The sequence below is a fragment of the Ciconia boyciana genome, chromosome 16, assembly GCF_034638445.1.
Source record: "Ciconia boyciana chromosome 16, ASM3463844v1, whole genome shotgun sequence".
Lineage (NCBI taxonomy): Eukaryota > Metazoa > Chordata > Aves > Ciconiiformes > Ciconiidae > Ciconia > Ciconia boyciana.
The window spans coordinates 13,206,994-13,232,073 of NC_132949.1; the positions used below are offsets into that span (position 1 = coordinate 13,206,994).

At 47.5% G+C, this 25,080-nt stretch overlaps 2 protein-coding genes across 2 annotated transcripts in view; both read right to left on the reverse strand.

The window, feature by feature from the left end:
* LOC140660476 (dynein axonemal heavy chain 9-like) overlaps positions 1–23,582 on the reverse strand; it is a 122,822-nt gene extending 99,240 nt beyond the window's left edge. The window contains exons 1-6 of the mRNA XM_072881382.1: positions 23,484–23,582; positions 21,277–21,419; positions 18,255–18,416; positions 17,046–17,279; positions 8,471–8,731; positions 1,816–2,241 (exon numbers count right to left, since the gene is read on the reverse strand). Of these exons, the coding sequence (XP_072737483.1) occupies positions 1,816–2,241; positions 8,471–8,731; positions 17,046–17,279; positions 18,255–18,416; positions 21,277–21,419; positions 23,484–23,547 (1,290 nt within the window). The 5' untranslated portion in view covers positions 23,548–23,582. The remainder of the gene's footprint in view (positions 1–1,815; positions 2,242–8,470; positions 8,732–17,045; positions 17,280–18,254; positions 18,417–21,276; positions 21,420–23,483) is intronic.
* A 357-nt stretch (positions 23,583–23,939) lies between these two features.
* LOC140660552 (dynein axonemal heavy chain 9-like) overlaps positions 23,940–25,080 on the reverse strand; it is a 42,706-nt gene continuing 41,565 nt past the window's right edge. Inside the window, exon 18 of the mRNA XM_072881529.1 lies at positions 23,940–23,993. Within this exon, the coding sequence (XP_072737630.1) occupies positions 23,940–23,993 (54 nt within the window). The remainder of the gene's footprint in view (positions 23,994–25,080) is intronic.

Consider the following 25,080-nt stretch of genomic DNA (forward strand, 5'->3'; position numbering starts at 1 on the left):
ATCCCACCAGACCCACTCTGCAGGAACACACAAATATATCTGTGTGCAACTGTGAGTATACATCTTGCTTCTACATCTACCCTCCCCAGATTCATAGCAACCTTATTTCCCAGGCAGACAAAGGAGAGGGGAAGGTATTTAAGTATTTTTGACAATCAGAATAGTCTCATTTATTACTAAAAATGGGTATGTGACAGCTCAGGGCCCTGTTGTGAACAGGTATGACTCAGCCTCACATCAGTGAAGCTATCCAAGATATCTCAGCTTGTTAAGCAAGGATATACCTCCACATCCACGCCCACACTGAGCAGGGTATCATTACCCATCTGCAGAGGGGAAAACTCACCTAAAACAGTCGGTTTTGCAAGTGCGTGCCACTAATCCCCCTAAAGATTGCCATTTTCTTTAACAAAATCCCACTTCTTAAAAAAAAAAAAAGAAAAAAGAAAAGCTCAGGCATTAAAAGCTTTGGAAACAAGCAGCATAAAGGGATGAAAAAAGTTCCCCAGCACCGTATTTCACATCTGAGATGGGAGAATTAGAGGCTAAAGACCTTTAAATCCATCCCTGCTTCAGGTGCTGTGCCCACCCTCCTTTCATCTGCAGCAGGAAGGGTTTACCAGAGAGCGCTGGAGATTGGTTTTATATTTTTAGTTAAAAAGTGTAGTAAGCATTTTAAGAATAATAAGCCCTAGGAGGCATCAACAGAGTTATGTATTTTCTAACATGAAGATGTGCTGGTGAAAGAGATGAGTACTTGGATGAGCTCAGGTGGAGGGACTGTGCTGCTCCTCTCCAGGTGCATATCTCAAAGTCACTTATTTAAAGACACATCTGTCAGCCTGGCTGACAACCCACCTTGGTTATTAATGGGGATTTTGTACGAACTGTGGTGTCAGTACAAAAGCACGGCCACAGAGGATCCTTCTCTCATGAAGAGGGATCCCGCATCCACAGCACGTTAAAAAAAGGCAGGGTTTGGAGTGAAATCAGTGGCTGCCTTCATCGGGAGGGACCTGGAGAACAGCGAGTGATGGGACTCTGCGCTGCTGTCTGAGGGGTTCGCTGGTGGGGTCCCCCAGGGCTGGTTTCCACACTTTGCTATTAGCAGGTATTGGCTGGGGCAGGGGCGTGCAGGGAAAGCAGTATGTCTTTTAACATAGAGATAATTTTCCAAAGGAAAAGAAGAAAGGCTAGAAGCTACTCTCTGTAGAAACACACTTTTAATCACACAGTAATTTCTTCTACTCAGTGGGGTTTTTTTAATTTTTTTTTTTTTTTTTAAGTAGCAAAAATCTAAATAAGGATGATGCACAAGATACGCCAACAGGGAGCCATGCCGTGACAAATTATTAGACTCCTATTAGAGCAGTCTTCATCCTGCAAAACATGCCCATCACCAGGGACTGAGCCCAAGGAGCCAGCCTGGCACAGCACTGTGCTACCAGCGCTCTGAATCAGCCTCCGGTTCCTCTTCCCTGCCCCTGTGCAGCACACCGGGAACATACTGGTTTGAGATAACGAGTTTTCTGAGGACCCATGAGTAGAGGTAAATTATATTTTAAAAACTAGGTAGGAATAATAAGAATTAATAATTAGCCTTCCTCTTAAGGTGTAAGCAAGGCTGGAGAAGAACAGATGAAATGTAGAAAGCAGCAATAAAAGGACAGAAAAGACTACGATCTACTGAATCTTTGGATTCCCACCCCACCTTTAAAAATAGATGAGCGCAGAGAAGCAGCTTTCTCCAAAGCAGAGGATTTCTCCCCAGGCAGTGACTAGCATGATGGGTCCCACCAAAGGGCAAGCACTTACAGCAATTTTGGCCTTGATGCTGGCCAGCTTGTCCTGGGCAGCTGCCAGCTCTGCGTTGGCTTTGCTCAGAGCCTGCCGCTTGGGCTCCACGTCGCAGTAGACCTCATGGAAGCGCACGATGTTTACCACCCAGGAGCAGAGGCCGGCTGCGGCGTAGGACTTGGTGGTCACAAATTCAGGTTTAAACTTGGGATCTTGTAAATAAGGCTGAAGGGCTTTGAGGCAGTTCTCATGGATGTTCTCCTTGTCAAACTTGATCAAGGAGTCCAGGAACCCATCTACCCTGGCCATGGTGGCTTTTGCTGCTTTCCAGCTCCTGTCTTTGGGAATCTTTCCTCCTGGGGCCATCAGCACCATCACGGCCGCGGTGACATTGCTGACAGCTGAAGGCGGTGACCCAAAAGACCTCAGCTCTGTCAGATTCTTCTGAAAAGAGGAAAACAAGGTTGTTAGAAAAAAATGAATGGGCTTTCTTTTTACTTTGCCACTAATAGTCAGGCTCCCAGGCTATCAATCTGATAAATTGGGTTTCTCTCAGCCCAACCATCACTGCCTTTAAATCACCTCTATGCATGTTTACAGCACATGTGCGTAATTCCCTGCATCCAGCTCCTTATATCCCACCTGGGACCAGCAGAGCACACTGCTCTTCCCCAGACTCCCACCCTTTCCCTGCTGCCAGCCTTCCTGCCTGGGGGAGCAGGAGGTTTTCTGCCCTCTCAGAAGATCAGGATAAGGAAAAAGGAAACCTTTCCAAATAATAACCTCTATAACTAGCCCCCAGCCCCTCTACAACTGCCTTGCAGAGCTTCCCTCAATGCTCAACTACTCCCTGTGCCAGAGACACCCATGCGTTAAGGTCTTGTTGAATTATTTGTGTGCACCCATGTTTCCACGGGGCCATCATCCAGCCCAAATTTAGGCACTTTAACCAAGCATCTTCAGCAGCAGAGCAGCCATTAGGGTGAACAGGCAGTCCCCCTGCAAGAATCAGCTAATCTCTGGGGACACCCTTCTCCAAGGGGGAGTTCCCACCTCCTCCGCTACCAACACAGGTGGCTTTAGCAAGTCCCTAATATTAAGTGGGATGAATCTTAACCTAAGCAAAAAAAGCTGAATTGCAGAGAATGCACGCATTTCCTAACACACTTGTAACTGTGACAACAACACAATGCTGAGGGTTTGATCTGCTGACACCTAAAAATCCTCTCTCCACACACATGTGAGTTAGCTTTTGCATAGGAAAAACCAGCGCAGGTAAATCAGCTGTTCTCAGATGACATGCTGTTGTCAAAACAAGGATAGGGACTGTTTCAACACCAGTTTAAGAAAAATCTATGAACTTCTGTCAGTTCCTGCTTCTATCAGTTTTGAACAGTTTTTAATCTATATTCTCTGATATGCCCCTTCTATCAGTTTCTGTCTATGGAAGCAAGGTGGGATAGTCTGGCACTTTTGAGCATCCATTTTTTGGATAAAGGTATCTGCTATGAATCTATTCCTAAATGTGTCTTTGCTTGCTTTTAGCTTTTGTTAATAATCAAACTGATAGAGACAGGCCCTCGGGAGATGTGTGCATTTGCAGTGTAAAATGTCTCTAATTAACATGCCTAATGACATGGAGCCAACCATGAGCACAGACGAGCGCCCCAACACGCTGTCCTCTGTCCCCAGCGCCCTGCTCAGCTCAGCCGGGAGCGGTGTGTACAACATGGCCTCTCCCCAGCCTCGCATGTGCCAGGCGCTGGTGCTTGGCGGGGCTGGGAGGGCTCTGGCAAAGCAGCCTGTGTTTAACAGCCTGCATCTCAGTGGAAATGGGATGCTGAGCTGGTATGGTTGCTTTTTCCCTAGGAGGTGAGCACTTCCATGACATGGCAGGAATGGCGACACTACTACCCTGAATGGGAGGGAGGATGATGCTGTCCTGGCCAGGAGATCGAAGAAGAGCTGGGCAGCATGGGGTGGCCGGTTTCCTTCCTTACTGCGAGAGTCTCTGGCACCACAGGAAGAGGACAAGCCAGGCCCATGGTGAGTGCCATGCTGATGAACTTGGGTACCGGGTAAAAGGAACTCTGTCCTTTTCCCTGATGACATCAATCAGTTGCATATTAAAAAATCACTCTGAATTCTTCTTCTGCACACCAGTACCCCCAGGATGGAAACTGGACAGGACACTGATACCAAGTGCCACCTGCCTGAGGAGCACTGGCCACTATGGCATCCTCAAATGCCTCTGGACCATCTCCAGGGGATATTCTTTGCAGGCAATTGCAAGAGAAGTTTGTTGCTTTTGATATTGTCACTGTCTTCTGCTTACTGTAACCGGTGTAGAGACTGAGCATCACTGGCTGAGCACCATCCTCCTTCCCAAGGGGGCACAGAGTGCCCAGCCATCTCTACAGGACAGCTGCTGCCTCCTCTTGGAAAGTGCTTTGTGCCAAGCAGACACCCACCGGCAGGGGAAGGCAGTCCTGGTGTCTGTGTGCCGTGATGTCCCCATTCCCACTCCCCCAAAAAGGAGACAAGGATGCCGAAACTTCAGATCCGCTGAGCCCCATGTCCTGCAGTCCTTAGGGCCCAGGGGATGTGGATGCCGAGAAAGAGCCCAGGCACACTCACAGGGCGAGCAGACAAACTGCACTGTAAGAGGTAAAATGGTATTTTTGTCTCTAAAACCTGATTTCCCGAGTTTTCAAACTCACTGTCAGGTCTGGGTTTGCATTTGTATTTTGCAGGTATTCTGTGCTGGGTTTATCATAACCCATATGTCATTCAGCATGGTCCATATAATAATTACCTTAATTATTATATATATATATATTTTACATATAAAATTATCTCATATATGTATATAATTATCAGTTTTTAACACCTTAAATAGCCTCTCAGTTTGCCACGGGCACTCACACTGCCACCAAACCCTGCAAAAGGCATTAACACTAAAGCAGGGGACACAAGTGGCTGCAGCAGCTTCCCCCAGTGCAGCCACTGCCCAGCCAAAGCTGGGCTGAGACGGCCTGCTAGTGCCTCTTGGCTCAAACAGAAAAAAGGAAAAGGAAAGTTTAAATTGTGAGGAACACACAGAGAGCTAAATCCTGCTGAAGGCTGGCTGAGCTGGGCCGTCCCCTCCAGAGAGCACCATGGCTATGGATGGTTTTGAAGGCACCAAAGGGATTATTTAAAGCACCAGAAAGATAGTCCTCCCACCACAAAAAAAGGAGCAAAAATCAAGTTGGGTTTAAGTTGCGCCCCATGAGAAGGTAACGCACACTGCGTGGGCCCCTTCACCTGATCACACACTGATCAGGTGAAGTATTTTCAGTTTTGCTGAAATAATTTGCGTACCAACAAAAAATAACACTCACTTGTTACTTGTAACTACCATTGCTTGGGAAGTGTCTCGTGAATAGTGGCTGCTCTGATTGCAGTAACGAATGATGAAGAGCGACTTTGGTTTAATGGGGCTAAGGCATTCTTTACCAAACACAAGACTGCTTTGCAGCCAGTGGCAAGGGAGGAGGGGATGGGAAACCACCCGGCTGGAAACTCGCGGGGCTGTGTGAGCACACGGTGGCATGGCAGTGCCTCTGGCAGCAGCATGCACCCATTGCATGAACCACCTGCCATGCAGCCCTGGGGAACTCAAACGGGCTGCCGCTCCTGCGGATGCCCACGCCAGAGGTTAACACCTTGCTGACTGCCGCCTCTGCCTTGCTTTGCCCCAATGGCTCCATCCCTCCGGGAGCAATGGGTCCACCCAGGGCTGCCTAATGCTCCTCCACTCTGCTCGCGCTCCTCCATGACGCTCTCTTCCTCTCCTCCAGCTGCAAATCTCATGCGGGATCTCTGGCCTGCCAGGAAAGGCTGATCCCTTGGGTTAGTGCCCTGTTAATCCTGGAAATGGCAAAAAACTTCCCTGGCCTATTCTCTTGTGTGGACCTCGGATCGCCTCCACATAATGCCACAGACAGCCCGGGTGCCAGCCCAGTTCCTGCATTGCAATGGCAGAGGCACGTGACTTCAGCTGTCCCATCCAGACAAGTTGGTCTTTTTGCAAAATTCATCCCACCAAGGGCAACTGCCTGTCTGTTGACCAGCCTCACTCATCCTTTGCCTGGGATTAATGCAAAGGCATCCCCTGTTGCTTCCCTCTCCACACAGCCTATCTGCAAAAGATACAAGTCCGAATGGACGTGGCTGCTCATCTTTCAAACTAGCAGGTGAGACTGGCACAGAAATGTCCATGTATCCTCATACTTACTGAGCTCCTTGGTAGCTGACTATATATGTTTATTACTGCATTCTACTCGACAGCTTTTCTCACTGTTTTCCCTATTAATGTTGCATAGAACAGTGCTGTCCAAATAAGACAACTTAGATAACTGGGGAGAAACTATATATACACACATAAATACTGCTGATTATTCATGACAGCAAGCAGGTCAAGCTCTTTGATGCATCTCTGATCAGAAGGTAAGGGAGACCATGCTTTCCAGTGCTCTGCTATTGATGCTTTACAGGTCCCTAGAGAAAATCCCAGCGTCTCCCTAAAATCTTTGCCTAATGAGATACTTACAGCTCCAGCATGAAACCAAAACTAATGAAGAGACAAATATTTTCCCTTTGTACAGTCCTTTCCCTTCCAGGAACAAGAGACAAAGCAACACATCTCTGCAGTAAAGCTACATGTCTCCTGAAAGCTAATCAAACAAAAAACCCATTCCATCACTCGGAGTTGCTTTCCTCTCTCCCAACAGGGCTATGGTTGAGCCATGCCTTGCTGTGATCGTGGGAAGAACTCTGATCTTCTAGCTGCACCTCCTGCGTGGCCGCTGCTCTGCCCTGGGTGCAGCGGGAATTTGCTGCTCCAGGATGCTGCATGAACTGCAAACCAAGATAAATTGTAGGTACGTGTCTCTGGGGCACATCTCAAAGTGCTGGGCTCCAAACCAGAAGGCCTGGAGCACCCTTGGAGGAAAAACTTTCCAAGGTACCAAAAGCCTTCCCTAAACCAATCAGTCTCCTGCAGTCAGAGCAGTCCTTATCTCCTGGTTATACATTTCCCCAGTTGCATCTTTCTTTGGAGTCACCTTGTCTGTGGCAACATATGGCTCTACCAAGAGGTCACCCCGCACTCGGTACCCAACTACCCACCGCCCACAACAGTGTCCTGCCCAACCCAAAAGCACTGCTGAAGAACAGGTCCTCTCCCCACCCGAGAAGCCCCAGTACTGAATAAACCCAAACATGGAATAAGACTTCTGTGCCAGCACTTCTTATTGTGTCAAACCAAAAGCCACCCCATGAGTGCACCTGTGGAGCCAAGCTGCATGTATCAGACATTGAGCATAACACTCAACAAGGCCTGAGGAACATCTTGGACAAAGACAAGACAAGGCAAATCCCATCCCAATATAGCTGGACAAGATCAGTCCAAACCCTCAGGCCACCATATTTTGCCCTACAACAGCTGGGGAACTGCTGGGGGAAGATGCCCAAAGGAGCCCAAGAAGTCACCAACTCTCCCCACTGCACCTCTGGATCTCTGATCCTTCTTCCCCCACCTTGTCTTCCCCCTTGGTGAAGCAAGGCATTTGCTGTGGGCTGCAGGAAGACACTTGCCCCACTGTGCCGCAGACTCAGAGGAGGATGTGAGCCTTCTCATCACAGATCCCTTTCCAAAGCAGGAGATGTGTCAAGTGGGAACTCAGAGGACACCCATGCTCACTGCCAGCTGCAGCCACAAACTGCCAGCCCCACACCCACGAACACTGGTCTGCGGGGCTCACACGAGATCTGTCTGTGCAATGTTCTTGGCACCAGCTATACCACTGGGGAGAAAGGCTCACAGAGTAGCTGGGTGTAAAATCTGCCTTGTTGGTATTTTGGAGTGTTCTCAGCTCCCGCTGCGCTGATCGTGCGCTTGCACAGAAATACCCCAAGCAAACAGCATCAATACTGTCTCTCAATGAAACGAAGGGGTGCTTGGGCTTCACCCTGCCTGTCCTGCAACACCTCCTGTACCTCTGCTGTGACCAGCTAAGGGCACAGTGCTCCTTGCCACAGGACGCTCAGGACAGCTGACAACCAGTCATCCTGAGAGCACCGGCATCCTCTCCTGTCTCCCCTCCTACAGCTTCATTCCCCACAGCTCAGGGGTAACAGCCTCAGAAAGGCCTGGAGCAAGATCTGGGCTGTGCCCCTGCCCTGGAGCCCAGCCCTCCATCCTGCATGTCCTCATCCACGCTAGCAGACAGGTCTGAGCCAGAGACAGTGCCTGGAGAGCAAGACAGAGGTACAGAACTGGTGATTCCTCTGAGACACTCTTCCCTGGGTCCTGAAGGAGGGTGACACTAAGGTGACCACCCCTTCCTTGTGGGGCAGGATGAGAAGCAGTGGAGCCAGCCAACAGTGGAGAAGAGGTGAAAACAAAGCACCCACCTCCAGTTCCTCCTGCTCTCCATGGCCATGAGTAAAGGGCAACTTGGTGCAGCCTTGTGGCTGCTCCGAGTTACACCAGGGACCAAGTATGTACCAGGTGGGAAGAAGCTGAAGGAGGGTCAATACAATGCCCCAAAACTTGGGCCATTTGATGACTGCCCCTCTGACAATGCAGAGGGGAGATACCGAATTCCCATGGGAATCTTCACCCTACCTTGTTGAGGGTGTTCAGAGCAGCCTGGGCAGCTGCCAGGGCAGGCTCTGCTTTGGCCAGGTCCTCCTCGCAGTCCTTCTGTTTCCGCTCGACCTCGTGCGTGATAAGTGCCACCTTCTGCTCCTCCTCATCAGCAATTGCCTTTTCCCTGCTCACTTTCTCTGTCTCTACCCCCACCACCTGGATCAGCTTGTCAGCATCGTCATTCTTCTGCTTCAGCTCCACTTCTTGGGCTGCTAGCTTGGCCTTCAGCTCATCCACCTAGAGGGAAGAAACACGTGTAGGAGCACAGACACTCACCAACCTGCTCCCCGCCCTGCCCAGCTGCACAGGCTTATACTCGAGTGGGGCTGAGTAGTACCCAAAAGCATGGAGGGCCTGTGTGTAAAGCAAGCAATGCCCTGGCAACACAGAAAAGCAGTATTTCTAGCTGTTAGCAGGATACTGCTGCTCTCCTTTGCTCATGGTTGCTTGGGTCACAGTTGGAGAGCCCATACACATGGTCCACACACCGAAGCAGCCTGCTAGCGGCGAGGAACCCAGCAGGGGAGAAACCAGCACCAGCAGGATGAGCTGCTAAGGAGGCTGTCCCACCTCTGTTCACTGACTCTGCTTGGAAACTGGACAGAGGTGCCAGGGCAACACGAATGTTGCTTTAAGCAGGATCCCATGGGAAGTAGGTGGAAGCTTTCATTCCAGGTATGCTTGGGATTATTTTTGTACAGCCCAGGAGCCTCACCATGGGCCAGGCATTTGCAGGAAGCTTCTCTCATTATAAAGCCAAATACATCCCGGTTTGAACATGAGATCTGATGTTACGTCACATCCCTAGTAAAGGAGGCGTGCATGCGCTGTGCACGTGTGTTTTGTGATGGAGATGAGGTGCTACAGTTCAGCTACATTTTCTTTTGCTTCTCAACCTTGACACCAGCAGAACAGAGTTTTGAGTTTTTGAGAAGAGGTTTTGAGGAGGACCTGTGCACCAGGAACCAGCACTCCCCAAGCCACCTGCTCGCCCAGGCACACCGTGCCACCCACCCACCCCTCCATCCTGGGCTCCACATACAGAAGGCAGAGGCAGCATCCCATCAGCTCCCTTACAACCATCCTATGGATTTGTGGCAGAAAGGGCATTTTTCACACCAGAAAGATTACGATCAGGATCTGCTGACAGCTATAGCCCTTGTCAGAGGTCCAAGGCTCAAGGGGCTTTAAAATGCAATGTCAAATGAGCTTGAGAAGGGACCTCCCGTTCAGCCAGTAGCCAAGAGGCATGGCAGTGGTGGCAGCTCCTCACACACTGCTCCACCGAGCAGCTGCTCACACCCAGCAAGGCAGGAGCCCTCTCCAACAACAGGCTCAAGCATTTGCATGGTGGGGGAGCTTGCACCAGCTCTCACTTGAAGACAGAAAGTCTCCTTCTAAAAGCACCTGTTTCAATGATTTTACACAGGCTCTGTGCAGACCACAGAGTTTTTCACTGTCCTGCCATCAGGCTCATAAAGGATTGCTTAGAGCTCCTGGGGGACGTGTTTACCTATATAAAAATACTTACTAGAAGGGAAGTCAGACACTTACTTTTGTTGATAATTCCATTTTTATATCAGAAGAGAGAGCACAATTTTCAGTCTTATAAACTGAAGCTATTGATGTTCAGCATCAGCTTCAAGCTGAGAGCGGTTTCTTAGGAGTCTCTGGGTACTTCACCCATTGTCATCTCCTGCTGCCTGGCACTACAATGCTGTTTTCACCAGGACAAAGACGCGACTGTAAATCCAAATGACTTTGGGCTCGCAGGAGCACATAATCCCTTCAGTCAGCAAACTCAGCAACAGCTTCTTGTTCAGCTCCACATCTTTGGGGATTGCAGGAAACTGAAGTCAGAGGCTTCGCTGATGGCAGATATGGCTTGCGACCTTCTGCCCAAAAATCAGTAATCATGTGCTGGATACATACACGAATGGGAGCTTTAGGGGTTTACATGACCATGAAAAAAAAAGCAAGGGATTAAAACCCACTAGCACTCAACAGTGCTATAAAATGAGCAGATGTAAACTCAGCCTCCAGTGCAGCCCGTGAGAACAGAAAATGCCCTGACGAAACCTGCTTTCAGCCAAGCACATGCAATAATGGAAGGGTAAATGACTTGCTATGACATTGTCAGGATTTTAAAAAAAGCAAAAAGCAAAAAAAGCAAAGTTAGGGCTTTGCCTGAAAGAAATATTTGGAAGCCCATAAGTGTATGTTACTGTAAAGGTCCCTGCCCAGCTGGGCTTGGGTTACATGTTAAATTCCCAGTGGAAATGATGCAAGTCAGAGCTGTGATGTGTATCCTGAGGCTCTGCTGGACCCTCTGCCAATAGACCACACCGCATCTAGGGAACATATGGTGACCTCCAGCCTTCCTTACCTACAGCAGGATTTTGGAACATGAAAGGAAACAATCACATTTCCCCAGTGAGGCTAAAGCTCAAACACAGTTGAGCAGGGATAATTTAACAGTGTTTGTGCAGTGGAAAGAGAGAAACAGGAGCTACACCTAAATAACCAAACTCACTGTCTTTACTGACGTCCTGGGGTTGGCACAGGGAATGTACATTTATGAACTTTACTCCTCCAGTTTGACCCCCTCAGCACAGCAAATACGTTTCCCTTAATGCTGTACTTGCATCCACAGCAAAAACAGTCTGACACATCCATTTCTCCTCCCTTCTCACACATCCTAATGCCCAGACATAAAAATGCCTGATGAGACACCAGTGAGCAGGGAGGCCTCACACCACCACCTTCGGGAAGGCACAGGCACAGCAGAAACCTTAAATGTGCTCCCATCGGTGGCCTGTGGAACCATCCCTGGCAGAGCAACGTTAGGAATAAAGGCATGAAAAGTTCTAGTCTCTCTACAAATGTCACAGTAACAGAAGGTACTCAAACTTCCCCTCTCTCACACCAAAAAGGACCTTCCATCCAAAAAGGATGGCAGCTTGTACACAGAGCTATTTTCTGTTTCTTTGGAAAACCCACATGCTGGTCATATTTCCAGCCATTAAACTACACTTCCAAAACCCAGAGGTGGCCAAGCCCAACCACCACTAACATATATTACCTCAGGGTGTGCAGAAAACCTTCCCAGCACAGCTCCCATCTTCTGTCCTCTCACAACCCAGAACTTCTCCAACAGTCACACACAGTTTCCCTCCTTGCACTGACACCCCCCCATACTTCTAGTCCACCCTATGAAAACCAGCAGCATTATAAATCATTTGGATCAGGAGCAGGGCCATCTACCATCCTTCAAGTGCATTTCCAGGTTGCTCTTCCCTGGTCATTCTTGGGTCAGCTCCATGGCACTCCTGGTTGGGGTTACCAACAACATCCTAGATAACACCATGGTGCAACCACATCACATGCAAAACACCATGATGCAAAAGGAGAACAGCACAGAAAATATTATCATGTCATGCAATGCCTGTTCCTTGGAGCTGGTGCTCAGATGGAGAGGATGAAGACTGATGGAGACAAATAAAAGGTGACAACATTCAGGAGACTGAAGCTGGGAAGCCCTATTGATCTGGCCTCATGTATTGGGTTTGTGTAGCAAGGTTTTGGTGGGGGGGAGGGCTGCAGGGGTGGCTTCTGTGAGAAGATGCCAGAAGCTTCCCCTATGTCCAACAGAGCCAATGCCAGCCAGCTCCAAGATGGACCCGCCACTAGCCAAGGCTGAGCCAATCCGTGATGGTGGTAGCACCTCTGGGATAACATATTTAAGAAGGGGAAAAAAAACTGCTGTGCAACAGCAGCCAGAAGAGAGGAGTGAGAAGATGTGAGAGAAACAACTATGCAGACACCCAGGTCAGTGAAGAAGGAGGGGGAGGAGGTGCTCCAGGCACCAGAGCAGAGATTCCCCTGCAGCCCATGGTGAAGACCATGGTGAGGCAGGCTGTCCCTCTGCAGCCCATGGAGGTTAATGGTGGAGCAGGTATCCACCCGCAGCCCGTGGAAGACCCCACACTGGAGCATGCGCCCAAAGGAGGCTGTGACCCCTTGATGAGCCCACACTGGAGCAGGATCCTGGCAGGACCTGTGACCCCATGGAGAAGAGGAACGAGAGGAAATGGCCTCAGGTTGCATCAGGAGAGGTTTAGATTGGATATTAGGAAAAATTTCTTTACTGAAAGGGTGGTCAAGCATTGGAACAGGCTGCCCAGAGAGGTGGTGGAGTCACCATCCCTGGAGGAGTTCAAAAAACGTGTAGATGTGGCACTTTGGGACATGGTTTAGTAGGCACAGAGGTGTTGGGTTGACGGTTGGACTAGATGATCTTAGAGGTCTTTTCCAACCTTAATGATTCCATGATTCTATGGTTCTATGAAGAGCCCACAGTGGAGCAGCTTTGCTGGCAGGACTCGTGACCCCATGGGGGACTCCCTGCTGGAGTAGTCCGTTCCTGAAGGACTGCAGCCTGTGGAAAGGGCGCATGGAAAGGACCCACACTGGAGCAGTTAATGAAGAACTGCAGCCCGTGGGAAGGACTCATGTTGGAGAAGTTCATGGAAGACTGTCCCCTGTGGGAGGGACCCCACACTGGACCAGGGGAAGAGTGTGAGGAGGAAGGAGTGGCAGAGACAAAGTGTGATGAACTGACCACAACCCCTATTCCCTGTCCTGCTGAGCCACTCAGGGGGAGGAGGTAGAGAAATCAGGAGTGAAGTTGAGCCTGGGAAGAAAGGAAGGGTGAGGGAAAGGTGTTTTAAGGTTTGGTTTTATTTCTCATTACCCTACTCTGATTTGATTGGCAATAAATTAAATTAATTTCCCCAAGTCAAGTCTCTTTTGCCCGTGACGGTAGTTGGTGAGTGTTCTCCCTGTCCTTATCTCAACCCGCGAGTTCTTTTCCATCTTACTTGCTCCCCGCCCTGTCCTCCTGAGGAGGTGGAGTGATAGAATGGCTTGGTGGGCATCTGGCATCCAGCCAAGATCAACCCACTGCACCTCAGTGTAAAGGAAACCAGGAACACTCAATGTGAGGGGAAGGTTGAATACCAGAAACCCATCAGTCTGCAAGACAGAGCTCAGGAAGACACTAAAAGGCACAGGGTATGCATGCCTTTTAGTATGCAAGGCATGCATGTATTCTGACACATGGACACAGGCATGGACAACAGGGCCACCAGGGCCACAGGGAGTTGCTAGAAAAGATAAAGAGAAGCAGCTCCACGTGGAGGGGCAGAAAGAGACTGGTTTATGTCCAAAACAAGAACATGGGACTGGGGATTGACATCTCTTCAAAGACATGAGCTCTCTCAGCTAACAGTGGAGTTCAGGGTGCTGCAGTGACCTGTCCTTCTTGGTTCTTGCCAGCACATTGGACCCTGCTGTGCTGTGGAGCAGCCACAGACACATGCTTTATAAATTACCATCCAGACACACCACAGAAGAGTTATTACCACATCCAGGGGAGGTGAGAAAAACACCACTGACTTTTCCAGTGTCTGCCAACACTGGTGAAAGCAGAAGATGCCTTTTGGGTAACACATAGCTGGTAAGCAGAAGACAGCAAGAACTACAAGAGAATACCGGTACAAAGAGAAACTGAGGTGGCTTGGAAAACCACAGCAGAGTGTCATCCCAAAGAGAAGAGAGAACACTATTAACCTCCTTCCCATAGGCAACACCAGGCTAATAACCAGATCAACGTGTGAGCAGGCAGATCCAGCACATGCCTTAGCACACGGAATATCATTACTGGCCACAAAAGGGTCAGTACTCGGTCCCGAACAGTGCTAAGAAATGTGACAAACCTGTGAGCACCTTCCTGAGTCCAGGACAATCTGATAAGCAATTAGTAATGTGAGGTAGAAAAGGAAAGATCAAAGCAAAGGAGAGATTCGAGGGTAATGTACTGTGACTCCAACAGGGAAGGAAGAAGTGCTTGCCTACCACCAGGACAGAATAAGAAGAATTATTAAAGAATAGAAAACCTGGAGGGCAGACTCCCAGAAGGCTCATTTTATCTGATTGTCCCTGCCTTGTTTCAAGAACACAAAATACATCACAAAGGTCAGCAATTAATTGATAGAGCAAGCAAGACTTGAATCCAGAATTCAGTGATGCAATATTAACCAAAGTCATCCTAAAAATTACTCAGCAATGGGCTCTGAACAGAGCGCTGACCTCTTCATAGCGAACATCACTCTGAAAAACAAATGACTCATCCCACACATCTACCCAAGTCTATTATGTCCTAATAACTGGAAGCCAGCTTCTGCTTTTCTGAGTACTGCGGACAGCCACTGTCTTCAGGGAAAGATGGTTAGGTGTGTAAGCTAACGGAAAACATTTGCTTAGAAGAAAAGTTGGTCAACGGTATCAAGATGTCCAAATCTCAAAAGAAAAAAAAAGAACGGGTGGAGGGGAGAAGAGTAAAAGGAGGGGGAGAGGTTATTTTAAAACTGGATCAGCTAAGTGAAAAAGTACTCTGCAACTACTTGCACAACAGCCCCCTCATGCTGAGGCCACACTGAACGGTCTACAGATATACATAAAACTCATAATTAACTTGTCACGGCATCCAAGCAGCAGGAATCTGGAGAATGTTGATGATGGGAGCACTAGTCCTCAGACCTAAGGCACAACCAAGTCATACCCAGGTATCAAAATCCTCCTCCTTTGCTTTGAAAATAAAAAAACCCACAGCGTATCACTTCCAAGCACCATGAACACAATCTGGAAATGACACACCTGAGTGAGACAGAAGACTTGTCACTTCTTCAGCACCAAGACCAACCATACCTATGTGTGAATGTCAAGTTCAGACTTTCAAATCCATATTCAAGATTGAATGTTCTGGTATGATTTCCAATACTGCTAAATACCCACACTCTGGTTTCAAATCAACAGCAGTTTTGACTATCGCGCACATATGATAATTTAGGTGTTTAATTTTAGGCCCCCAGTGCTAATTTTAGATTCAGATCTGACATATTTCTCCTCACTGCTCGGCATCTTAATCAACTTCACAAATAGGCACTTCTCGCCCCAGCCTTACTCCAACCAGGTATGAACTTAGCATTCTTTTACCCTTCTTACAATAGCAAAACCTACAATACCCACAGGTGCTGTGGCTTCCCATCTCCTCCCCAGTCCTCCACCACTGCTCAGCACCTTTTATGTGGCTCATCAGAGAACCCTTGCCAACATAACACCCATATGAAGAGATGCCTGAGGAATACAGAAGGGTCCCTGTGTTTGACCGACACTACAGGGACTTGTTTCCTCTCAAAAAGTTAGTTTCATATTAGTTGCTCCCAATAAAAAATAGACCTAACCCATCTTGTCCACCACTGGGGCATCATCAAAAACAGCAGCACCTCACAGGTCAGCAAAATTATTTGCCTCCATAGGTAAGGTAGCTGTAAGGTCTGCTTTGCAGTGAGGGCACATACTTACTGCTCTGGTTGGCATCACTGGTTGTGATGGATGCTCTCTGCTACTGGCTGTTCAACCTCAGCTGCATTCTTACAAAGGAGATGCTAAAACCTGCAAAGGGGACGGACATGAAATGTGCCCACTCCCCTCCTGTTTCCTCCAAGACCTGTCCTTCATCATGAAGCAAGCAACTGTTTGAAGTGAGATGTAGACTATAAGAGTTGAGAGGCACTAATAAAGCCCATACATCACCCTCCAGTAGGGCATGTATCCTATTGAGCGTGACAGACATGATTTATGCCACCAGCATTATCCAGAGCATATATATGGAAGGGGTTGAACCTGCTAGTCCTTCATTCACATCAACCCCCTGCATTTCTTTGGAGCACGTTCAGGAGAGGCCCATTTGCCACAGTAGACGCCTCTAAGTGAACATTTGTAAGAGTTAATAGAATATGAAATGGAGAGGAAAACGGGAGTAGCAACAGATGTAGACAGCAAAGCTCTGAAAGGCAGTTTCAGTTACTACAGAGAGGTTTGTGAAATACTCAGAACAACGTCTAGTCATTACTACAGAAGAGTGCCAGTGTCGCTCTTCAGCAGGGTGATTTTAGGACGGCTAATCCACATTTCAGAAACACATCAGTTTTCCTTAAAGATGGATAGCATAATGCAAGGAAAATTAACATCAGCCTTATTTTAAAAGCATGCTCTATTTAGTTTGAAAGACAGGATTCTTGTTGAAGTTATTGTAGATTTCCTGGATGCAACTCCAAAAATCACTGATCTTCCTGTATTTTATAAGCTATTTTGTCACTACAGCTGAAATATAACCATTAAAAGAAGATGTACACAGCCAGCTGTCTCCCTGTCTCATTTTACTTACTGTGATCTTTCATTTGGGATTAGCACCACCTAAACAGCAGAGACTGGACACACATCTCTTCCCTTCTCCTTTCCAGTACAGAATATAGCTTCTGCTCCTCCAGAAAACCAGTTCAAGCCAGACTAGAGCCAGGATCTAGCAAAAATTTTACACCCTGCACAGTTTCAGTCTGTAAAGTTCTCCTTCAAACCAGGATGCAGAGATGTCTCTATTAGAGAAACAAGGAAAACATTAGCTTTTAACCCCAAAGGGTTTGCTTACCTGTGCAGATGTGCTGTTGAGCTTCTCCAGGCCATTCTCTAGTCGCTCCATTTTTGCTTTTAAATCCTTGCCCTTTTTCAATAGCAAATTCTGATAGAGTTTGATTTGCTCAAGGAATGACTTCGGAGTGGTGTAGTTATATTGTCGCTCATTGCTCAGATACAATCGGGACATCTCGTTGACACTTGTGTGGACATAGGCCATGAATTTGCTTATTGAATCTTTCACTGAATGCTAAAAGTAAGATGAGAAGACAAGGAGAAAATATTTTAAACAGAACAGCTATATATAGGACAGACCTGTGCTGTATATAAAGGAATTTATTAACTTTTTATTCTGCTGCAGCAAAATCCAGGATGTAACATCTAAGTTGATCCCTTTTCATTTGTTATCTCTAAAATAACTTTGACTGTTCATGTACTTTATACTTCTTTTTATATCTTTTTATCTCATACTTTATCTTATTCCAAGCAATTTTTCTAGCATTCAGCTCTATAAAATAACTGCCTTTTAAGTATAAATTTGGGCTTTTCTTCTGTACAAATGGGGAAAGTGAACACTCATAAAAAGAAACATTGTAGACTTCATTCTTCCAAAATCCTGCCCAGAAAAGCTAAATAAACAGAACTGAATCTCTTTTAGTCTAGTAGCAGGTTGTCATCAATGAGAACTTGACATATTTTTGCCCTTGTGAATTATAGACACTCAGACACGCATGTGGAGAGGAAAGTGTATGTTCCCTGCAATAATCATAAGCATTAGGTTATTTTCTGCACCGATTTGTAAGCTGCCTCCCTTGCTAGCAAAGCAGTCATTTCAATGGCAATACTATCAGTCTACAAACACACACGAGCGTGGTGCCCATGGCCATACTTCTGCTAAGGTCCCTGCCCCTCTGAAAAACCTGGACCGTATTTCAAGTATGCTTCGATTAAGTTTAATGCACTACAGCGCTACCAGCAATTCCTCTACGAGCAGTCACCCAGATGTCCTGGATAAGTGCTGGAGGGCAATAAAGGTGAGCAAACCCTCTCTGCAATACTGTCCTCATTGTGTGAGGCATTGCTTGCACTGAATGGAGGGACGAGGTCACATCTGGCTGCCACCAGCACTGTGTGGCCAGAGGTGGCCAGCGCCTGCACCCCGCAGAGGAACTCAAACCCAGGCATGACTCGGGCACCCCCTGATGTCGGTGGGTGAGGTGCTCACCTCCACGGCCTCTGTTTCCTGCAGAAAGCGGAGGCTGACAGACTCGAGGGCCTCCCGTGGCCACTCCTGGAACCAGTCTATTACTGTGCAGCTGACGATGGCGGGGAACCTCCTGCTGCGGATGCGCAGCTTGCTACCGACGGGCGAAAAACACAGCGCGACCTGCGGAGCCCAAGGAAGGAGAAGGTGAGAAGACACGGCTGGGAGCAAGCGCCGGGCTCCAGCCACACAGCCCAGCCCAGGCTCTTCCAGCCACTTCCAAAGGAAGATCTTGCACCACCAGCTAAGGGTACAGCAACCTCAATCCTTGAGCCCTTGCACTTCAGGCCAGCAAGCCTGGCCTGGAAAAGACAAAATCTAGCAGTAGACACATTTTTTCTCTGCAATGAAGACAAGCAGTGGTGTTAAGCATTGTTATGGTCAAAAGCAGAAGCCTGGCAAACTTTCAAGGCTGCAGCCGGGGTTTAATATAACCACTCTTCCCTGCTTTAGCAGTGACACAAAGGTTCACCCAGCAGGGAACTGGCATCCAGATTCAAGTGGTGCAACCAGGAATTAAAATGAATGGATCTAAATACTTCTGGCAGGACCACAGGCCTGCCTGGATTGTTTCCACAAAAGCCAGCATTGAAAAGGGTTGAGGTGGCTCAAACCCAAAATCTGCTTTTATCAGAATGAGAAATTTTTTAAAATAGAGAAATCTCAAAACAAAACAGAATGGAAATAAAAGCATTTATGAATGCGTTTTCCTTGCTCATTGCATTTTTGCGCAGCAGGTCCTTTGCTTTTCAGGCTTTTATTTCAGCCCAACAGCTGCTAAAAGTTTCTGAGTTGCAGCAAATTGTGCAGTGTTTGCGGGTCTCTGGGAAATCTCTCTTCACATTACTCTGGGGCCTGGTCAAGGGGCTGTTACTCCCCTGCTCAGCATCCTCCCAGCCCTGCACCATTTCTCCTTCCTCCAGTCTTCAGCGCCCTTCCTCACCCACCTGCCTTTCCCTGCAGGCTGGGAGCCTCCTTCCCCCACAGCCAGCCTGCTTAGCTCCTCTCAGGAAGGCACAAGCTCTCCGTTTTCCAGAAGGAAACTCCTCGTCCAGGGTGTAAAGTCAGGACAAGGCAAAGTACCTTTCCTCTTTGCTGCCCCACCACCAGCTTTAACTGCAAAATAAGACCCAAGGACCAAAACCTGCCACCCCCATTCATCACAGCCCTTCTCCTGCAAGCCCGCTGCAGCTGGATTTACAAGCTCTGCTAATCAGGCACAAAGAAGGACACAGACAAGTTGCCACCATGCAATGAAGTAGCAATATCTGAGCAAGGGCTGGTTTGGGAAGCAGCATTACCTTACTCAATGCATCATCCCTCTCCCACTTGTTAGCCCTGGCTGGTACCTGCACAGCCTTGCAAGTGCCATGGGGCAGGCTGCTGTCAGCTCAGACATCTCTATAAGGTGTCACCACCTCCACCATGAGCTAAGATCTGTTTTTTAGAAGCTGCAAAAGCCAGCCTGTAATAAAACCACTTTTCATTTCCATTTCAGAAGAGGCAGCTGAACTCAGAGCTTCTGCTCCTCTGACATGGCCACTGCATGCTCACATGCAGGGGACAGACACATAGAAATCCTTCCTACACCTTCAAGCATAAGCCTTGGGCACCTCTATGTTGCTCTCTCAGCACCAGGCATGCTTCAGGAAGCTATCCATGTACAAAAGCCCTCTTTTGCACCTACACTACTCTCTCTCAAGACCCTGAGGCAGAAGGTGTGTTGGTGCTCATGCTCCGCTGGGCCAAGCCCCACTCCTGTGCTGCTCCCAGAGGTCCAGCATGCCCTGGACCAGCAACAGATCTGTCAGCTTTCTGCACAGCACATGATGCTGCCACAAAATGCTGGGGAGCATAAACAGCACTTCCTGGCTGACCCCATTCATCTGCTCTAACACACCGTTAAGGAGAAGGGCAGACAAGGAAAAGGGATCAGCCTCAAGTAAATCACATTCACACTGCCCTTCCAGTGTACCTCCACAGCTAATGGGAATATGTCTGGGTCACCAGGCAGAAGACAATCAAAGTGCTAGAAGAGCTACAAAACAGCATCAGCACTGATCAGAAATTCCCCTCTACACTGGGAGAGGGAGAGAGAGGAGGACTGGATTCCCTCTCCTTGGGCATCTATACTGTGGCATGGTCCCCAAATTTTCCTTCAAAAATCAACTCACCAGCTGTTCCCCATCCTAAACATGTGTGTACCTACATCAAAAAGGGAAGAGGCCACCCTACCTCAGTGAACGTGTCCCAACAATGCAAACGAAGCAGTGAGTAAGAAGAAGGATATGCAATATGCTTTCATTATGCAAAGATCAAGTCTTCACTCATTGCCCAGCCTACCTCCCTGCTCTGGGACCCCAGCACTGTGCAGTCCTGCTGATGGGTAAATACCTTCTGGAAGAGTCTAACTCCTTCTTGCACTGTACTTTCTCCACGTGCTGGGCATACGTGGGAAGTCCTGAAACTGTTTTGGGATCTTACGACATATTTACAAGGCCTTTCTGTGCTGGAACATGGGCTACAGTGGAAGAAATCCTGTAAGCATGTTGTGTCCCACCCAGTTCCCAGCACTCTGTTTTTAAGATAGTGGTTTTTTAATTCTGGCTATGGATTATCAACAACATGAAGACTGATCCCCTGCGCAAGTTTTCCAAGCAGCAAGACCTAGTCCTGATGCACCCCAGTTAAACCCCTGTGCATGGCTTTGAAAATGGAAAGGCTGGTCCTGCTCAGCTCTTGAAAGAGAAAATTTTCAACTCCTATAGTGCTTTCTAAAGCCCAAGAAGTGATGACAACAGACAGCATTTCCTATGCTTTAGTACTACTTGCTGAGATGATCACAGTTCATATCATGAACAGGCAGAAAAGCCTTTCAAGCTGCAGTCTGACCTCCATACAAGGTAGCCCAAAGCATCTCCACCCCATGCCCCTGCACCCAGGTTGATGGTGAGGACCTGAACTCCCCCAGCCTCTGTCTCACCTTCAGCTGTCGTCGAACACGCTCTATAAAAAACTTCCAGCAAGTTTCCCTGGAGTCCACCAGCCCCCGGCCTTTGACTTCATTCCTCACGCTGTTGATGATGTTTTCGACTTCATCGTCGGGGAAGAGATCAGGGATTTCACCTAAGAGAAGAGGGCAAGTTTTTGTTTACTGGTCTGGATTTTGTTGCAGTCTTAGGGCAAAGAGAAGTGGCTGCCTCCATCTTCAGAAGCTCAGGGAAGACCCTTCCTTGAGAAAAATCATTGTGCCAGGTGCCCACAGGCCCCCGCAGCAGCAAAGTGGCACAGAAGGTCATTCTGCTAAAAAATAAACACTTGTAAGAGCAAACTTTCTTATAAAAGCACAAGGTAAACAAACATAGAATAGAGTCCATTTTTTTCAGACCTACAGTGCTAATTAATTACCAAAAAAAAAATCAAATACCTAATATGCTATACACGATAATAAAATCATTTTAGTTTTGCAAATGAATTAGTTACATGTAAAATTTCTGCAGCTGTTCAATGCCATTTCCAGCAGTGGTCAAATAATTCCCAGATCACCAAAACATTTTAAAAGTTAGAAATATTTTTAAAACTTTTTAAATTAATAGTTATGCAACTGATTGCCAAAAATGTACCCAACCAAATATTTTTTTAGTGGTTCCTTAATTTATCTCCTATTCACTTCCTTTCTGGCTTCTGATTTGATTGAAATCATCATTATTGAGTGAGACACTGTCAATATGAGCACTAATCACTTAGGAAAATACACTAATCAGAAATCTGCTCATTTATAAGAAAGACTAAAATATACATTTTGTTCTAGCTTCTTAGGCGATGATAAGAAGTGAAATAAGTAAGAAAAACAAGCATGCAGATAGCAGAGAGCAGTCAGACCCACCACTCAGCACCCACTGGGCGGCACTAGCTCATGTCATGGGAAGTCACAGTTGCTGCATGGTCCCTTCCTCAGTCCGGCTACGATTCTACGTCACCTCCCTGGACCCTGAGTGAAGACCTCTGATCTGTCCCCACTTCCCCACATAGCAACCACAGGGAAACATAATGCCTTTCAAAGCCACCGTAAGATGACCTGGACATCCCAAAGCCAGGCTGCTCGACCTGCCCCCTGCTGCAGGACACTGCAGAGCTTCACTTTGAGTCATGAGATGTTTATGTCGTCTCCACCACGCATAAGAGGTGGTGGGAGCTACTCATCACCCTCCACAACAACCCCTGTCCTTACTCCTGGTTACAAATTCATCACAGGCAGGGCTTGTTTGCTGCTGAAACCATCTGGCTAATTTATAGCCACATATGTCAACTCTGGAGTTACTCACAAACTATCGCTCCACTGTGCTGTCAACTCTGCACCCCTCACCATCCATGGAGGTCACCTGAACCAGCTGGTATCTTCCCACTCCCGACTCATAAATAAGGCAACAAGTGGCACGCAGTTAGTAGCAGTGATTTACCAGGGAGTCTGGGGAATATGCTCACTCCGGGCTACCTAGTGCGGTCACGGTGACACAGCTGCACACTCCCATGTGCACCATAGCTGCAGTGCACCCATCATGGGGAGTGCTCATCCACACATACTCGTGCCGTGTTCTGCAGGGAAACAGTGCGTTGGCATGTAGCCTGACTATTCTGTGATTGTTTTGGCAAGCAACAACTCAAAAACTTAAATGCATCTGGAAAAACAAAGAGGAAAAGGACTGGAATGGGATAAGCAGCTAGTTGACACACAGAGACATGGTCATCTGGTGGCTTTGCGTCATCCACCAACTCACAGACACTCCAGTCAAATATTCTAGCCAGGAACAACCCTATTTTATTAGGCAACTAGAGTGTGGATGCACGGGATCCATAGGTCAAACTCCTCATCTGTTGATACATTCCTTTGGCTCTGTCCTCAGATGCAATATCACAACAGACATGTCACTTAACAACCACATGCTGTATACCATGAAGTATGGAAAAACTGGGTACAAGACATCAGAGAAAGAAGAAAATCTACCAGGTGATGAAGTGCATCCTCACCAAGTAGACCTTAGCACTGCTTTTACTCTAGAGCTTAACCCACGTATCTTCTAGCTTACTTCATATATTGCCCTTCTGTATACTCTAGAATTACAGAGGCTACCATGAGCAAAACAACATTGAAAAGGGGGAGAGAAGAAATCGAAGCAATGAGAGACGTACCTGATGCTAAGAAGTCATTCACCAGCACCAAGAACTGCTCGTCTGCCACTTGCGCGTCAGTCATCAGGAACACGGTGCCTATGTTTTTCACACCGGCTTTCAGATACTGCTTTGCCAGGTCTGCCTGGAGGTTGAAAAGCAAGTGGACTTAGGGGTTGCATTCTGCACATTCTGCAAAGTGCAGGCTAGGTCACACCTACAAGCGGGATATTTCAGAATCTTCCCATTAACCGAGAACAAAGCAATTGCAATTAATTAGCATGAAACGGCACTTTGGCCACTCTCCATCTTCACAGCTGAGCCTTCCAGGTTATATGGGGGAGTCTATTGCTATCATCATTGTAAGACATTACCAAGTAAGACTTGACATTATGCCCAGGTCTGTGTAACACAAAAATGAAAAGAAAGCCATGGCCAGCACCGCTAGACAGAGGGAAATGCCTGTGGCTGAAACACTTAGAGGTCAATGGATGTGGCTGAAGACATCAATGCAATCCCTGGTTGTGGAGACTGCAAGGGGAGTTCATAAAGGCTCACTCTGCCCCAGGCTGTGAGTACAGCAAGTCATATACACAAGGAGGCTAAAAGCACCACAGGGACCGGGAGAGACAGCAGTGACTGGAAATGTTGGTCCTTGGTATCCCCATTCTGTAGATTTCTCTGGTTTCACAAGTATACCTTAATTTATTTTTTTTTTTCCTGAGGTGCTTCAACACATTTTTTTGTTCGTGAGGAAGGGAGGATGCCTTGTGCAAACATGGATTTTTTCAGTTGTGTATTTCTTCCTTCTCTTCCAAAGTCCAAGCAGGGACTCACCCTTCAGTCTCCCACTAGGTGTAGTGATGCTGACAGAGAGCCTGCTGGTATGGAAAAGCTGTTTCATTTCAAAGGGGACAGTGTCCTCCTAATGAGGGACACCATCTTTTTGAAATCCAAGTTGTTCATGAGATGGGAAAAACACCATCATCCAGCTCAAACTCTGTCCTTTCCTTCCTGCCCCTCCAAGCAGGATACAAGACATGCAGGGGACCTTGAAGGAATGCACTGGCCAACGTTTCAAAAACTCTCTTAGAAATTCAGCAAACATACATGCTTCTTTCAAAAGAATTATTTGTTACTTTCATCACTGGAAATTTGGATTAGATCAATTATAACAGTGGGAGGAGCAATAGCAGACAGGGTAATCTGTCACCATCTTGCTCTTTCATATCTGAGAAAAAAAATGTCTCCATATTTCATAAATTCTTTGAAAATGAATACAGAGTGAAGGGAACATCAAATTAACTTCCACATCCATAGACAGAGAAGCAAAGAGATGCTTTGAAAACAAGTTTATTAATGCTGGTATCGAGCTATATTCCTAGATGGGAGCACAGGCTTCCTCAATAAATAGGCAGGTAGGAGCTAGAAAATCCCACGAGTGGGGCTGAAAATGGAGAGCTGAAAATACCTGACAGATGGTGGGACAGGCCTGAGCGACATGATGAAAATAACTTGTACACAACCACAGGTCATCAGGTCGTGCCACTGATGGGGAAAGAACCCGGGGTTCATCAACCATCACGTCTCCCAGGCAGAATGGAGTGGAGTTACTGTG